Source organism: Corylus avellana, chromosome 6 (genome assembly GCF_965113065.1).
Source record: "Corylus avellana chromosome 6, dhCorAvel1.hap1.2, whole genome shotgun sequence".
Taxonomy (NCBI): domain Eukaryota; kingdom Viridiplantae; phylum Streptophyta; class Magnoliopsida; order Fagales; family Betulaceae; genus Corylus; species Corylus avellana.
The window spans coordinates 23,322,026-23,338,591 of record NC_142495.1 but is presented as its reverse complement, the minus strand read 5'-3'; the positions used below and the strand labels follow the sequence as shown (position 1 = coordinate 23,338,591).

The 16,566-nt window shown below is 36.5% G+C and overlaps 3 protein-coding genes across 3 annotated transcripts; 2 read left to right on the top strand and 1 right to left on the bottom strand.

Annotated features, from left to right (window-relative positions):
* Positions 1-849: 849 nt before the first annotated feature.
* Positions 850-4,038, top strand: LOC132188210 (Tetratricopeptide repeat (TPR)-like superfamily protein). Its single transcript, XM_059602619.2, has 2 exons — positions 850-1,579; positions 2,372-4,038. The coding sequence occupies exons 1-2, from the start codon at positions 957-959 to the stop codon at positions 3,462-3,464; spliced, it is 1,716 nt and encodes a 571-aa protein (XP_059458602.2). The 5' UTR covers positions 850-956; the 3' UTR covers positions 3,465-4,038.
* Positions 4,039-4,123: 85 nt separating this feature from the next.
* LOC132188212 (early nodulin-like protein 17) lies at positions 4,124-6,135 on the top strand. The gene is made up of 3 exons (XM_059602620.2): positions 4,124-4,216; positions 5,146-5,480; positions 5,652-6,135. The coding sequence occupies exons 2-3, from the start codon at positions 5,309-5,311 to the stop codon at positions 5,996-5,998; spliced, it is 519 nt and encodes a 172-aa protein (XP_059458603.2). The 5' UTR covers positions 4,124-4,216; positions 5,146-5,308; the 3' UTR covers positions 5,999-6,135.
* A 3,004-nt stretch (positions 6,136-9,139) lies between these two features.
* Positions 9,140-11,654, bottom strand: LOC132188707 (Protein kinase superfamily protein). Its single transcript, XM_059603236.2, has one exon. It carries the CDS (start codon positions 11,562-11,564, stop codon positions 9,423-9,425), a length of 2,142 nt encoding a protein of 713 aa, XP_059459219.2. The 5' UTR covers positions 11,565-11,654; the 3' UTR covers positions 9,140-9,422.
* Between the last annotated feature and the right edge of the window lie 4,912 nt (positions 11,655-16,566).

Genomic DNA, 16,566 nt, shown 5'->3' with positions numbered 1-16,566 from the left:
CAAGTGGTGGCAAGTTTCTTCAAGGGATTCTGATAGAAAGTGTGGGATTCGATTTGTTCAATGACAACATAGGAAGATTGATGGTGGTGGCGAGCATGGCTCAAGAGTGCAACGCCCCTAAAATTAATTAATTATACTAATTAATTTGAAATGTTGCTCGTAGTACTTTTACATTAATTAATTTGTAATAAATTGGAGGTACTATCTAAACACAAACACATCAGAGTAAAAAGTAGTGAAAAGCCAAAAAATGTCGATCTGAGTTGAAAAACTAAGTAACCTCAATAATATCTTCAATTATCAATAAAAACTCAGAGCCTCCAAGAGAATATAAATTTCAATAATACAATACTTTCTCAAATGTATTTATACACAAATGATGCCTATAAATCTACCTCTACAAGCTCATCACTTAGCATCTTCAACCTTTCGAATAGCTCTAATCTTACATTCTACGATAAACCTAACAATAAAACACCAAGATGTTTTACAAGGGAAAAAATAATTGCATAAGTCCATGATAAATCACAAACGGAACTTAACCCTTATAGTGAGCCATGTTTAAAAGATTTGGTACTCTTAACATTTATCTTTTAGTAAACTGTTGACCATTTAGGAAATGAATTATTTTTAGCAAAGCCAATTTTTTTTTATCCTAATTAAAGAAAGGGTTATAAGGACTATCTTTATCGCTCTTTATCCGGGAGAAAGAAAGAGAGGAGAATTAAAAACCGAGAAAGGGGAAAAGGGGTGGGATATATATATATATAACCCTGATATTAATCATATTATAATTATTTTGTTTACAAAGTTATTATAATTAGGTACAACTTTGGCTATTTCCGGCATGCTCAGTAAAACTGAGTGATATCTGGTTTGCTTTTTTACTTGCGTGCTATATATATACATAACGTTTCAAATTCTGCATCAGGATGGCACTCTGCGTTTGATGACTCATGGCACTTCTCCCCTCACTTGCAAGGAGGCTGCAACGAACACATCCGCACCTCCTCCAAGCTCTCTTCATACCCCGCCCTATCGCTCGCTCACCTTCTTCTTCATCTTCTTCTTCTTCACAACGCCCATTACTCCATTGCCTCTCTCACACATTTCATCGAACATGTTTCGTACCGTCTACACAGGCGCGCCGGTTCTCAACCCTCCAACCCTTCTTACCTCGAAACCTCAGCTACCCATTTGACTTCTACTATTCCAAATTCCAAACCACCCATGACCCGCACAACCTGGGTCTTCTCCGATTCCTCGAATTGCTCAGAGGAGCCTCCCAGTGTCCCTCGGAGGCAGAGGCCACGGCCTTTCTTGACGACTCAGGCATCGAAGCAGATACAGAAATGGTCTACTCGGCGATTTGGGAAACGAGGGAAGAGTGGAGACTGGCCTTTTTGGCTTTTAAATGGGGAGAGAGATGGAGCTGCAGTGATGAAAAGGCGTGTAATTTGATGATTTGGGTTTTAGGCAATCATAGAAAGTTTAATACTGCATGGTGTTTGATTCGGGACATGCATATGCTCCGGTCTAAAATGGATACTCGGCAGGCAATGCTTATTATGATTGACAGGTTAGGTTGTGCTCTTCTTTCACAATCTTTGTTTGAGGTTTGGCTATGTATTGTCATAGATCGAAATAAGCATGTTCATGAAATAGCTATATTGCTTTCTAATAGTTAACAGTGCATGTAGTGTAGTTATAAAACTAAAGGTTTCAGATATTTACTTCAAATTTCTTCCATTTAAAGCTTAAAAAGGGTATTCTATATGGTTGTCTAAATTCTGGTTTCGGTGGATCGACACAAGGTGCTTTGAACTTTTAAAAATTATGAAACCAATTTTCTCTTATTCATTTCCTGTATCTCCTCTGCCTTTGGCCCTGGTCCTAGTAAGATGCAAATCCTGTGTCTCCCTTGAAATAGTTTTGTTCTATATTTCTATTTCAATTTTGTCCAAGTCCATTATAATTGACTGCATCACAACACTTTTATTATCAGAGTCAGAGACAAACTTAAAATAGAATAAACAAAAGAAAAATGCCCAGGGAAAAAAAAACAAAAGAAAGAGAATAGAATGACTTAAAAGGGCTTTTATTCTAAATCTTTATCTCACAAAGTTCTATGACTTGATTCTTTGTTTCTCTTTCGTTTTGTAAACATGTAAAATTTCAAGAATTAATTATCCTTGAATTTGTTGAAGCTTCTCTTTTTGAAGTTCTTATTTTCATGTTTGATTGAGGATGAATAATAATTAAATATTTTGGATGAGAGCACTGTTGAAATATTGTGCTTTCCCTACCTTATACTCACAAATATTAATTCAAGTTATTGTTCTTTCTTTGTTCCAAATTGGGTGATGGTCAGATATGCATATGCAAATGATCCACACAAAGTTATTCAGACGTTCCACATCATGGAGAAATTCAGACTGACTCCTGATCAGGATGCATTCCACACTGTCCTGAATGCTCTCTGTAGAAATGGAAACATTGAAGAGGCTGAAGAATTTATGTTTGCAAAGAAGAAGTTATTCCCACTGGAGACCGAGGGCTTTAACATTATTCTCAATGGGTGGTGTAATATATCTCTAGATGCATTTGAAGCAAAGAGAGTTTGGAGAGAAATGTCAAGATGCTGTATTACACCAGATGCAACTTCTTATGCTCACATGATTTCCTGTTTCTCAAAGGTTGGGAATCTCTTTGACTCACTTCGACTCTATGATGAAATGAAAAAAAGGAGTTGGGTCCCAGGCCTAGCGGTTTACAATTCTTTAATATATGTGCTAACTCGTGAGAATTGCTTTAAGGAAGCTCTCAATATCCTGGACAAAATGAAAGGATTAGGTTTGCAACCGGATTCTGCAACTTACAACTCAATGATACGCCCTCTGTGCGAAGCGAAAAGGTCAGAGGAGGCAATAAATATATTGACCTCCATGATGGAGGAGAATCTCAGCCCTACCATGGAGACCTACCATGCATTTCTTGAGGGTGCAGGTTTTGAGGGAACATTTGAGGTTCTTAACCGAATGAGGAAAGTTGGTTTAGGTCCTATTGAGGATACCTTTCTTATACTTCTTGGAAAGTTCTTCAAACTAGAGCAACCTGAGAATGCATTGAAGATTTTCATGGAAATGAAGCAGTATGAAATAGTGCCAAGTTCCACGCATTACTTGGTGTTGGTACAAGGGCTTGCAACATGTGGCTGGATGATCAAGGCCAGGGAATTCTATGCTGAGATGAGAGCAAACGGATTTTTGGACGACCCAAAGCTTAAGAAACTCTTAAAGGAACCAGTCCAAGGAAGTACACGTAAAGGGAAACGGTGGGTCCAACGGGGCAAGAGAGATGGGAAGGTGAATCATAAGAAAGGCAGTACAATGAGATGGGCAAATCAGAACCACCAACCAAGAATGAGGAAGAAATCAATCGAAAAGTCTAATTTGGAACTTTAATTGGATGTAAAAAGCATGGCAGGATATCTGTGCAAGTTAGCAAGACTATGAAGAGCTATAGCTGCTGGTTGTTCATATTGAAAGAGTGACTGAAGAAGCTTCTGGTTCTAGAGTTTTGCTTTGGGGAACTTGGCAATTGGTTCAATAACATAATCCTCTATGTCTTGGGTTTATGATCTGCCTGCATATTGGAATGACTTGCTTCTCTGTTTAAGAACTGAGTTTATAGCACACAAAGAGAACTCTTTGAAAGTTCCTAAAAATTTGAGTTACTATTGATCAAGATGCTCAACCCATATGGTGAGCCAGTCCTGAAGGTGTCCTGGTTCTCTTATAGTTGAAAAAATCTGCATATGTCACAGATTCTGTAAGTCCATAATTTTGTGGAACTTGTCATATTCCCCTAATTCTTGACAAGAGAATGCATCATCTATTTCATAGCATTGAGAATTCAGGTCTTCTGGGTTACTACTTTTTTTTCAATTTATTCAAGGATTTTTCCAATTTGCCCTCGGAGGAACATTGGAATCGCCCTCTCCCCCAAGTGCCTTTTCAATATAGCCTATTTACTGGAGGACTAAGTAGAAGGGCGAGTTACTTTGTGCCTTTTTCTTTTTAGAGGGAAGTAATAGTGAAAGAGAAATGCTACACACACTTCAATTCTCAAATAATATGCCCAGGCTTTGGCTTGAAAAAAGAAGAGGCTTTGCTTGGAGTTGGAGCTCAAGGAGCCAAAAAGCTTCAAGCTTGGGGTAAGGAAGCTAATCCTAACTTAATTTCTTATGGTTAGTCTATGTGCTAGATTTTTTATTTGGTAAGTATGTGTGTTGGCTTAGATCAATGAGAAGTGGATAAAGTTGAAGTTTTTGAGAAAACCGAAAGCATATTTAGTAAGAAAGCTTGGAACTTTGAAGGTTGGTTTGTATATTGAAACCTAGATCAGTTCATGAAAGTGCAAGATTAGACATATAAAATATTTTGGGTTGTTTAATGAAAAGGGAAATGAAGCTGAGTAAGAGTGAAAAAATAATCAATCTTAATAATAGAAATATGTGAGGAAATACTTATCTCCTGCTACAGTTGCTTAAGTTTTTTGATTGAAGAACCAAGATTGATGTTGAAAATCTCTAAACCCTCACATTGTTTTACTCTTTAATGGATATAGCTTATTAGCATGCTCGCAGAAAAGTAATGACGTGATCATACAACAAATTGACGTTCAAAAATTGTTCCAACATGGATAAAGCCTTAATGTAGTGTTCCATTTTTGAGCTCCACGTACTATTATACTTTCACTTTTTTGCTTTTGGTTTTTCTATTCAAAAAAAGGCAGGCGGGTCAGATTAATTGCATATTATACTTGAGCATAACTATAATAATATATGTTTGTTGAGAGCTGCATATGAGTAACTTTTTTTCAAGTCCAATTAAGTTATAGTACCAAACAACCCTTTTAAGACATCAATTAAATCAAACATGAATGATAAACTTTCACCCACGTGCATATCCGACCACTTTAAGGTTTTTCTTAATGATTATTAAACTAGCACTGTATTCATTTCTTTTCTTTTTCTTTTTCTTTTTCTTTTTTTTTTTCTGGTTATCAGCTTTAATTCAAATCTAATCATTATAAAATTGCAACAAGCTTTTATTGACAGATATGCATGTGACACCACTGCAGAGGGACCACCATTTCAAATTTTCTTGGACCTCTGTGACTCTGTCTATGTTTGTCGAGAACAGTCAAAAGGAAGTAAACCAGCTCGATCCCACTCTCTTTTGATTTTGGGTAACCAGCTCTCAATCTCAATCAATTCATAAAGAAAAGCCACCAACAGCCAACCATGTCCAGCTCAACCCACCTCCTCTTTTCCCTCCTCCTCTTCTCCGCCGCCGCAACCCTTTCTCCCATCCTTGCCACAGACCACATCGTCGGTGCCAACCGCGGCTGGAACGCCGGCATCAACTACACCCTTTGGGCCAACAACCACACCTTTTATGTTGGCGACCTCATCTGTAACTCATCTCTCTCTCTAATCTCTATCAATCTATTTCTCGGTCTTCGTGTATATATTTATATTTAATATTCTGGATCTGTATTCTAGACACAACATTCAAAACCCACTATAAAATTTCTTTCCCATTTTTTGTTGTGTGTGTGGCTTCTGGAATTTGTTTCTGCTGCAGCATTTAGGTACCAAAAGAACCAGTACAATGTGTTTGAGGTAAACCAAACAGGGTACGACAACTGCACGACAGAATTTGCGATCGGGAACTGGAGCAGTGGCAAAGATTTCATACCCCTGAATGAGGCGAAGAGGTATTACTTCATTTGTGGCAATGGGCAGTGCTTTAATGGGATGAAGGTCTCTGTACTTGTCCATCCTCTCCCGCCGCCCCCATCGGCTTCTGTGGGTGATGTTGAGCATTCCCCAACGAGTTCTGCTGCCCCAGTGGCTGTGCAGAGGAGAGGGTTCGGGGTTCTGGTTGTATCTTTTGTTGTGATTTGTTTTGGATTTGGGCGGATCATGTAGTGCCGGAGGTTTTGCTTTTGGCTTGGCACCTGGTCTAGCTGAGAGGAAACTGCATTATTCGTTTGTGTAATTTTTCTGAAGGGTGAAAAACTTGAAAGTGCTTTATTAGTACGTGTGATTTGGCACAAATTCAAATAGTCCCTTCCGTTTTAAAATGCATTGCAGTTGGTTTTTGTTCAATAATTCAACGACATGTCATGTCAAACTAATAAGCGACTATCAAGGGTCTCGAACTTTACATTATTCTTATATTAAAAAAAAAAAAATTAGGAGGTTTCGATTACTTCTAATAAGAAGTTGAGTTACCTTCAAGTGGCTAGTTAGTGTTTCCGACCGCTTCGAATGGGTGTGAGGTGGTTTAACCACCCTAAAATTTACCATTTTGCTATTTGGGGTTGCCATGGGTGGTTTGACCACTTCTAGGTCGGCCAAAATGGGTGGTGGCCCAATAATTTTTTTTTTTTTTTTTTTTTTTTTTTTTTATCTTCTTCTGTTTTGTTTTTTTTTTTTTTTAAAAAAAAAAAATTTAAATAATAATAATAATAATAATAATAATGTGGCATATGAGATACATTTAGTTGCATATGAATTTGACTTGGCACACTATTAAATTATTGGACGGAATGACCAACTACGTCTGTAAGATGTCAACAAGTATCATATGTGACACGTTTTAAAACCAAAGAGTATTTGATTTTGCATCAAACCACATGTGCTAATAAAATAAAGTATTTAACCCATTTTCGAAATACATGAATTTTAGATTCTATCTGAATTTTTTGGTCGCATCGAGCTATTTAGGTCTATACAATTTTGTGAAGGTATATGTTTCGTTCTTGAAAAATCATCTAGATTTTAAGTTTGTCTACTAAGAACATTCACATCTAGTTGAGCAAACTTTCTCCATTGCAAGCAAGTTCTCTCGATTTAAAATTTGGCGTGGGGGTAACCAATTGATTCTTCAACATTGATAAATTATTTATAAGATATATGTCATGTCAATCAAACGCCCACCTCTATTTTTAATTAAGCTTGTCATTAGTATGCGGTCAAAATCAAGGCAACTGTTGGTGCAATACATTATTTAACAATAATTCAAATCAAAGGAAGACGAAAAGAAAGAAACTTGCAACTTGGCAGAAATCTTCACTAGAATACCCATTGAATGAATCTTAGGTTAAGGCACTCAAGAAAATTGGGGACTACTCGTGTACTCAGCCTCGAAGGGCCATTAAGACCCAACTATTGAGAAATCACCCATTAACTAGAATTTTTGTGGGTTAACTGATAGTTAGGTTGGCCCAGAAAATTGAAGGGCTACTGGTGTATGCTGTCCCACTAGACCCATAAGGCCCATTTACCCTATAGCTCCTCGAGCCCAAACACAACAAAATCCTCTTCGCTCGCCCAAGAGGCCCTTTGCCAAAGGGTTCGATGGCCTATCAGAATAGACCAAGTTCAACAGGCTAGGAAGAGGCTCGTTGGTCAGACTCAAGACCAATCCTATTCTAGAATTAGGATGCACTTGTGCCTCAATCGATTCTCCCTCTCGCCAGGTCAGATTTTCCCAACCCAAAAACCTTTCCCAATAATCGAGAAAGGGAATTGTTTGTGTACTCAACATCATCTATTCCCTCAACAATATTCAAGCAGGTGACTCCCAAACCCTAGCAAGGGGAACTGGGAACAACAAACTTACATAAGGAGGGAAAAACCCTTCACCAAGTATGCATTCATACAGACCCATACGCTGTCAATTTGTTTTCTTTTCTACCCATTCTAACTTAAAGTATTGGATGTAGTTCTACTGACTCTTTGGTGGACTTTTCTAACTTTTTGTTCTCCTTTCAGCTTATTTCTTGTGCTTGGCTTGCTAAGTTGCTATCACTATACCGACACAATGCATTAGCGATAACAATCTTGTGGATATTAGTCAACATTTTCCTGTCTCTACAGAACTCAGAGTCACATTAAATGCAGATGCCTTGCGCGTAAAAAGGTCATAGTCAACATTATATATAACGCGTTTTAAGCCGAGAAACCCTTGTTTTCAACGTTCTTCTGTATCTGCCGTTAAAGCTGAGTCCCATGGTGTTGTGTGGTGACCCATGGTGGTTGTGGCGCTGAGAGCATAATAATTTCATGCCACTGTCAATTGTTGAGAACATCAATCTGGGTTGTTTAGGGGATGCTATGTAATGAATGTTGATTGGCTTCAACACCAGATAAAGTGGTCAGTCTCTTGTTCTCAGCTACTCAGTGGTGACTGAATGTTGCCTATTGATGAAGCATTTGCTTTCCTTTGCCTTGAAATCATACCATTTATTTCTTTCAGGAAAAAGAAAGAGACAACAGTAATGAAGTGGCTGAATTGTCTATGAAAAAATACATTAATTTATAACATACATCAAGCAAGCCAGTCTTGGTCCCTCGTGGCCTGATGATGCACACGATAGCAGTGAGTAGATTTGCCCTAAAATCATGACTTCTGCTGCATGTTCCTACCAGTCAAAAGCAACACCAAAGGAGAAAATGAAAGGGGAGGTATATAATCATCCTCTGTATTCCAATAATTATTGTGGTTTTTGTTGTGAGTATAATTGTAAAATTCGTGTCCCACATTGATAAAGTATAAAGTGAGTAGCTTGAAGCACTGATAATATTCGGGCTGACTACAAATCTGCTGGTGGACTCTCCTTTACAAGAAGGTTGCTGTTTCAAAGTGGGGAGTGCAAAGAAAAAAATATCACAGCTCCCTTTGGTTAAATATCTGCTTTTGATGTTCCAAGAGTGTAGCTAAGAGTAGTAAAAATGACATTGAACTTATAACCACCACCAAAGGGAGCTTATGGAAAGATGAACAGAAGTAACTTCTGAATGATGAGAAATATAATGACCCATGCACTTCAGTTCACACCAAACAAAAGCACCAGATAACCTCTAAATTTTGAAGAAAACCCTTTCCAAGGTTCACATGGAGAGAACCATTTCTCCCCAGACCTAGGGTAAAGTCAAAAGAAAAAAGGGGGAAAAAATTATTTATTTTATTTTATTTTTGCATTTTGACGAAGAAGAGAAAACTTTGAAGTAACTTGTAGCAGCTACCGTGTATACAAAGCTTGCTTAATGAGTTAGCCAGACTAAAGATGAGCAGGCCACGATTTAAATAAAGGCCTAATTAGCACTTCGAGAAGTTACAAAGCACAGGCAGAACATGTACTTGAGCCATCAATATTTGCATTCACCAAGTGGCAAAGAAAGAAAAATCATTAATCTAATGTACATACAACAACATATTTCTCACAGTACACACACCTTCATTCCCCTGATCTGTTCTCTGATGGCAGCTACCAATCCTCACTCCTTTATATTATACTCAGTATGACAATGTGAAGAGAAGTAAAATAACATTATGATCCAAAGGCTACTCTCCATTTGTCTTCTGTTTTCTCCTTGCCCTGCTGTATATTTTGGAAGAGGGAGAGGGAGAGAACTCAAGTTGGAGTGGTGGGAGATCCATCTCCCCTTTCAATATCTTAACGATTTCCCCAATATCTGGCCGCAACTCCGGCAATTTCTGTAAGCAAGTGAGTGCCAGGTTAATACACAAGCTTGCCTGGTCCTTATTGTAATCATCTTTTAGCCTCTCATCCACAAGTTCTAAGATATTTCCAGCTTGAGCCAAGTGCCGACACCAGCTTATTAGGTTTGCTTTCTCAAGCTTCATTGGGGAGGCAAGAACATGTAATGGCCTTCGACCAGAAACAATCACAAGAATCAAAACCCCCAGACTGTAAATATCAGCCTTCTCCATTAAGAACCCACATCCACCATATTCTGGTGCGACATAGCACAAAGTCCCTCTCATACTTGTGGTACTACTGAGCTCGCGACTAAAAAGATCTCCACTCCACATGTCACTGCCAATAGACCGAGTGCTCTTTTTCTTCCATCCCCTTCTAAAACTGAACTCCCCATTTACATCACACTCATTCTGATTTTGCTCCGCTAAGTTCTTTCGTCTAAAGTGAAACCGTCTTCCAAGACCAAAATGTGGCATTTTGAATCCTCTTCTCCACTTGGTTTCAAGATTTTTAAGCTTACTACCCTTCCTGCTAATCTCAGCAAGGTGCTCTTCCTTCCACCACTCTTGCATCTTCCTTTGTTTCTTCTTACGATTTTTTTTCCCCCTTGACTCTTTCTTCTCATACCCTTTATCAAGATTTTGATCAAATCCAACTTCTTCGAATTGGGGTTCAGTCACATCTTCCAATTTATCTAAGGGAGTTGAATTATCCATGTTATTTTGCTCAGGAGCAGTACTCTTCTTTTCTTCATCCCAGTCAGGATTCGTTGATGGGCAAATCTGACTCCCTATCCATTCCATAACATAATCCTTGCTACACAATTCACCACTCCCATCCTGCTTCCACCACCAATTCTTTCCCCATTGTTTTGTATCCACCTCCTCATCAGCAGTCGAAGAAGCATTAAAATTCAACTCCTTACTATGATCAATGCTGGAAAACTCCTCATCATAAGGCACAAACCTATTGGTCCAATCATCCCCACCGACGTCTATGACCGAAACTTCCTTCCCCTTCGCACTACTACTCTTAACATCACTCTCACTTGCCATGTTTGCATTATAATTCATAGAGTTCATATTCAAAGCTTTAGCATTATAAGATATCCTACTATTTTTTGAAGAAGTAGAAGCCTGTAAAGCAAGAGCAAAATCTACCTCATGAGTGCTCTCCACCGGGGTACCGATTGCCGGAGTCTCCGCAGCCAAATTCCCCGAAAGGTCTTGGCTCTTCCACAGCTCCTGACTCTTCCCCAAGTCCTGGCTAAACAAATCCACCCCAAATTCACCCTCCACCTTAATCCTCGACAACCCAAAATCCGAAATCCTTGCCCGGTAGTCCGAATCGAGCAAGACATTGCTGGGCTTAACATCCCCATGAATAACTGGCGGATCACATCCAAGATGCAAGAATTCAAGAGCTCTAGCAACGTCCAAGATTATGTCAAACCTCCTTTCCCAGCTCAAACACAAACACCCATCTCCAAAAAGCGATTCTTGCAGGCTGTTATTGGGTATATACTCATAAACCAAGACCCTTTTATTCTTTTCCACGCAGTAACCCAACAGAGCAACCAAAAACGGTGACCTTAGGCCCCCAAGAATCTGCAGCTCATTCTGAAACTCCCTCTCTGTCTGCAGAGAAAGAGTGTCGAGACGCTTGATTGCAATGAGCTTTCCATCTTTCAGTATTCCTCTAAACACAGTGCCCGACCCGCCTTTGCCAAGGATGTTGGCAGTGTCAAAGCCATTGGTGGCTTGCTTTAGCTCTCTGTACGAGTATCTCTGGAGCTTGAGAGGAGCACTGGAGTCAAAGGGAATGGTTTTAGCTCTGTGCACAAGGGATTGCCAGATGTGATACAGAAAGTAGAGGATTGAGAGGAAAATTATTATGGAAGCAGAGATGGTGAGGGCCAAGAACAAGACCCTGGTTTTTGTGAAGAAACTTGGCCCTTGAGGAGCTAAGGGTCTTGAAGGCATGTTGCGTTTCTTGGTGCTTCTGGGTTTTCAGGGTTTGAGAGTTTGGTCACAGAGAATTGAAGAAGAAAAGCAAATGCGCATGGATCTTCAGTTGGGTATATCAGTATCCAATGTGGCTTTGCTTTACAGTTGGATAATCATATGCCATTGTTAATTCTAGTTTACCACTAATAATATTTAGTGACTGGTGAATGGTGATATAAGATAAGGGTCTGGTATATATACAAGTGAGTTTAGTGAATAAGTAGTGTTATTTAGTAGGTTATTATATTATTATCGTATAACGGAAATAATATCACAGTAAAATCCAATCATTAGTTTTTGAGTAATGCTATTTACTAAAGTCTTGTACAACTGTTATTCAAGTAAATAATGTTGCAGTAAAAATAAACTATTCATCAATATTCATTAAAAAAAATGATGCATTAATCAAATAGTTAATACTCTTATTCTTAGGGTCCGTTTGGGAGTGCGTTTTTTAAAGAAATAATTTGTGTTTTTAAACCAAATTGCAATTTTGGAGTATTTGAAATTGCGATTTTAAAAACGCAAATTTTAAAATCGTGAAAAAATTCGCAATTTCTATAAGCTAACTAGAGAGTGTTTATTTGAAAAAGTGCGAATTTAAACCAAAATCACGATTTCACTTAAAAAAATATTTGAGGCAATATTTATCTATTTAGCCATGAAACCGCAATTATATACTAATGTTATATAAACACTCAATTGATAAAAAAAATAAATAAATAAATAAATTCTTAACATGTTTTACCAAATGCTTGTGCAATTTAAAAAGCACTATTTTAAAAAATGTAATTTTTAAAATCGCACTAACAAACGGTCCTTAGCAAATAAGAGTCTCAATAGGGGTTTTTTTTTTTTTTTTGAAAAAAAAAGAAGAAAAAAAGGTACTTTATAATGAGGTTGGTGATTGGGGAAATTAGGAAATGTGGAGGGAGGGTCCCATAGTGATAAAAAGATGTCTGCAGACAAAGTCTTACAAGGGAGGAAAAAGCATAGACTAGAATGGAGGGAAGGAAGGTTGGGTTACAGTTGTGATGTTGCTAACCTTTTATTTATTTATTTATTTATTATAAGGACAGTGCTCTTTTGTCTTATGCACCATGATTACCGGGTGGGCACGTGTGCTGGTTTGGACTTTTGGACAATTCATGTTTTATTATTTATTATTTATTATTTGTTTTTGTTGTTTTTATTTGACTAAAAAGTATTAAGAGAGGTTCACATGTCGAGTGAATCCCTCTCATTCTTGCCAACATTCTTTTAGTCAAGAGTCGACTTTTGAGAAGTGATGGTATGTTTAGGAGGATCCAGCTCTTAGTGATGGTGCCTCCACAATGAACCTAAATTCAACAACTTCACATAAACTACTCCTTGCTTTCTGGATTTCTTATTAATTCTTAACTCTTCAATCATAGTAATTAATAAGAGAATTTCTATTTTTCTTTTAATTAATATGTTTGTCAAATTTACATATGATTTTCTAGAAACAACTTAGGTTTGAACCAAACAGAGCATGTTGTTTTTATCTGTGAAATGGAGATAATCTATTTCATAGTTTATATTAGATTTTACGTATCTAATGACATTTCTGTCAAATAATGTGACATCATATATTTATTGTTAGATGCAACAAAATAAAATTTTAATAGTAAAATAGATCCACTTCTTTGAAAAAAGAGAACTATATATATTAAATAGATTAAGAGTGCATTTGATATTGCGATTTTACGGACAAAAAATGCGATTTGAAAACATTGGTGAGGAGGTGCATTTTTTAAAATGCACAATTTTGTAAAAGCTAAACTACAATTTTAAATGCCAAATGCCAAACTGTAATTTTTCCAAACATTTAATTGTATTTTTAAAAATTACGTTTTTAAATCGCACTTTTTGAAATCATAAACTCAAACGAAACCTAAGTGTAAACTAAGTCATTTATGACTTTTGGTAATCGTCTGCAAAGATAAGGTTGTTATTGTGTTTGTTATTTGAGAAATGTTTATTTATATTATGACGTCCATCTCGTGTAAATTTATTTTTCCTTTTGGCCAGATTCATTTATTTTTTATCTAGGTAAAATCTTTTATTGTAGAAATAGCATTTGCATCAATGATCATGACCAATGTATAATAAACATAGAACAAATGTAAGATAAGATATATAGAATAAGCAATCATGAGTAAATAAATTATAACTTGAGTCTTGAGCTATTCTTTGGTTGGCTGTGATAGGAAGACTTCTGGGAGATGAAAACTACATCAACTTAAATCTATTAATCATTACCTAATTAACGTATACAAAAAGGGTAAGTGCTATATATATATATATATATATATATATATATATATATATATATATATTTGCCTTTCATATGGGCAAAGACAATGGATGAGAGTGATTACCAAAAAAAAAAAAAAAAAACACCACTTATCTTTTAATATCTCCGGCAAAAGTTTTCATTTTACTATTCAAAATACAACTTTTTTCATTTTAACTACTAGTTTTTCATTACACACTCAAACAAGAATATCTATTTTAACTATCTATTCTAATTAAATATTATTTTTCAGTATTATTTTATTAGTTTTTTGTTATTTCCTTGTCTTCCCCATAAAAAAAAAATAAAGAGAGAAGGAGAAAGAAAATATTAAAAAAATAAGAAGAAAGAGAAAATATAATAAAATATTACTTACAAGTTGCTACAATAACTTGTAAATATGAAAATTCACTGTAACAGTTATAGGAAAACCTTATATTTTACAGTATCTATTGGAGCAAGAAAAATTAACAAAATAATTAAATTTAACTAAAAAACTAGTTTAAAAACACTGCTGAATATGAACTCTACGCCGTAAAATATCCTAAAAAGGTAAAAGATAATAGTCAATCTATTTGCATGCGCAAAATAAATAATTAATTAATTTTTTTAAGGCTCGGAGTCAGCTAACTGTAGTTGAAAAAGCTCCACATGTTAACCTTTTAGGCTCCAAATGTTAACCTTTCTTATTTACTTTCCTATCAGGAATCTTAAAAAGAATCTTAAGAGAACTAATTAGGACTAATTAATATGCTTCATCCTAATAGGTTTGGTGAAAACAAGTCCTACAAAAAGGCCGACAAATTAAAGACGAAAGAGAATTGATGGAAGAGTCATATGTAGGTTCTGTTGATGAAACAAATTCAATTTTTTTTTTAGGATTGATAAAGTCTGGTAAGTGAAAATCATCACCTTAGGTGGAGGTTTGTTTACCAGATTAACTAATCCGATGGCTTAATTATAGAGTCTAATAGCTTACAAATTAACTTATGATTATAGTTATTTCGACAAGGACATTTTGATAAAAACTTATCAATTGAAAACCCAAGGTTGACATACAACTATCACCTCATTGCAATAGAAGGAAACCAGGAGGGTAGAGGTCAATTGAGAATGCAGCCAATGAAAGTTGCAGCCCATTATGATGAATAAAATTATCAAGAGTAAAAGAGCCTCTAAAAACTTAGATTTAGTCCAGCTTTTAAGGAAACTGAACAAAATAAGATGAGAAACAACAACGGAAACAAGATCTCTTTCACAGACAATAAGTCTGAAGCCCAACTAGTTCAAGTTATGTTGAAAATAACAATACATAGAACACAACAACACCCGACCGAAATATAGAAAATAACTGAATCAATCAATGAAATCTTAACAAATCTAGCTTTGAAAAAACCAAATGTAGCTTGGTCAGAGAAGGTTGCAAGGCAATGGTGGAGGGGTTGACGTTTTGACTTTGGGAGGATAAGAGATAAATTGCCGAAGCCGAGAGATAAGGCCTCATAAGAGGCAGAAAGGATTACATAAAACTTTAGCCAGACAGCATCATAGATTCATAATGAAGCAACTTCCTAGACAGAGCAAACACAGGCAACGCAAGACAGGAACTTCTAGAGAGAGACGCGCCTCAAGCGTTTTATGAGAGTTTTAGTAAAAATAAATTTGAGTAATTTGAGTTGTTTGTTAATATTTTTACTTTTCTGCGAAAAAGTAAAAAGTTATTCTGAAAGGCGTTAACCAAACGAGCCCACCAAATCACACCCTTCGAATAAAATTAATAGATCCCATCTTCCTAAATTTATTATGAAACTGTATTTTGAGTATATATTTTGTTAAGTTGCAATTTGTAAGAAAGTAATTTTTTTTTTTAATAAAAAAAATCAAGATTCTACATAAAAATATATATTTGTTTTGGAGGAATCCTAAAAGATTAATTAACTTAAACTCGAACTTGGATGGAATTGGGTTAAATCAAAGTATAGTATCTTGCTGGGGCATGACAACTCTTGACCCCTAATGGCTAATCCTTATCTGAATCTGTGGAGCCCCAAAGGCACATCCTCTAGAAGTCTACAACCTTTTTATTAACATTACACGTGCAAGGAGGACATGTTTTATTGTTGGAAAGAAGAAAAGAAAATGAGGTTATCTGGTTATGGGTGCAATGTAATTTGGTGTTGTGATAAGGAAAGTGTCCACTCCATGTCTGCACGCATGACATGATCAGTTTGCAGTTTGCTTTCATGTGCGCAAAAGAACATGGACTCTGGTGGGTTGTGGGGGCCTGTCCACCAACAGGGTGGTGTGAACTGTGAAGTGAGACCCAGATTTTTGTTTTTCTTTTTGGGTTTCGTTATATTCATAATATTTATGTTTCTTGCTCTGTTTTTTGTTGTGGCCTTGTGTCTTTGTTTATATTATTGCTTGTACATTTACGAGGAACCATTTTATGCTCTACTAACAACCCAACGAAGAGAAACCTGACAAATTAGGCTCAGGAGTCAGGAAGAAGAAGAAGAGGAGAAAAACAAGAAACAACAGAAAGACAGAGGGCTGAGAGGGAGAGAGAGATTGGATCACATGGCCATTGGATTCAGTGGCGGAGCCTGACAATTGATATTGAGGTGCCACTAAAATTTTTTTGAGAGTGCTGAGTGATAA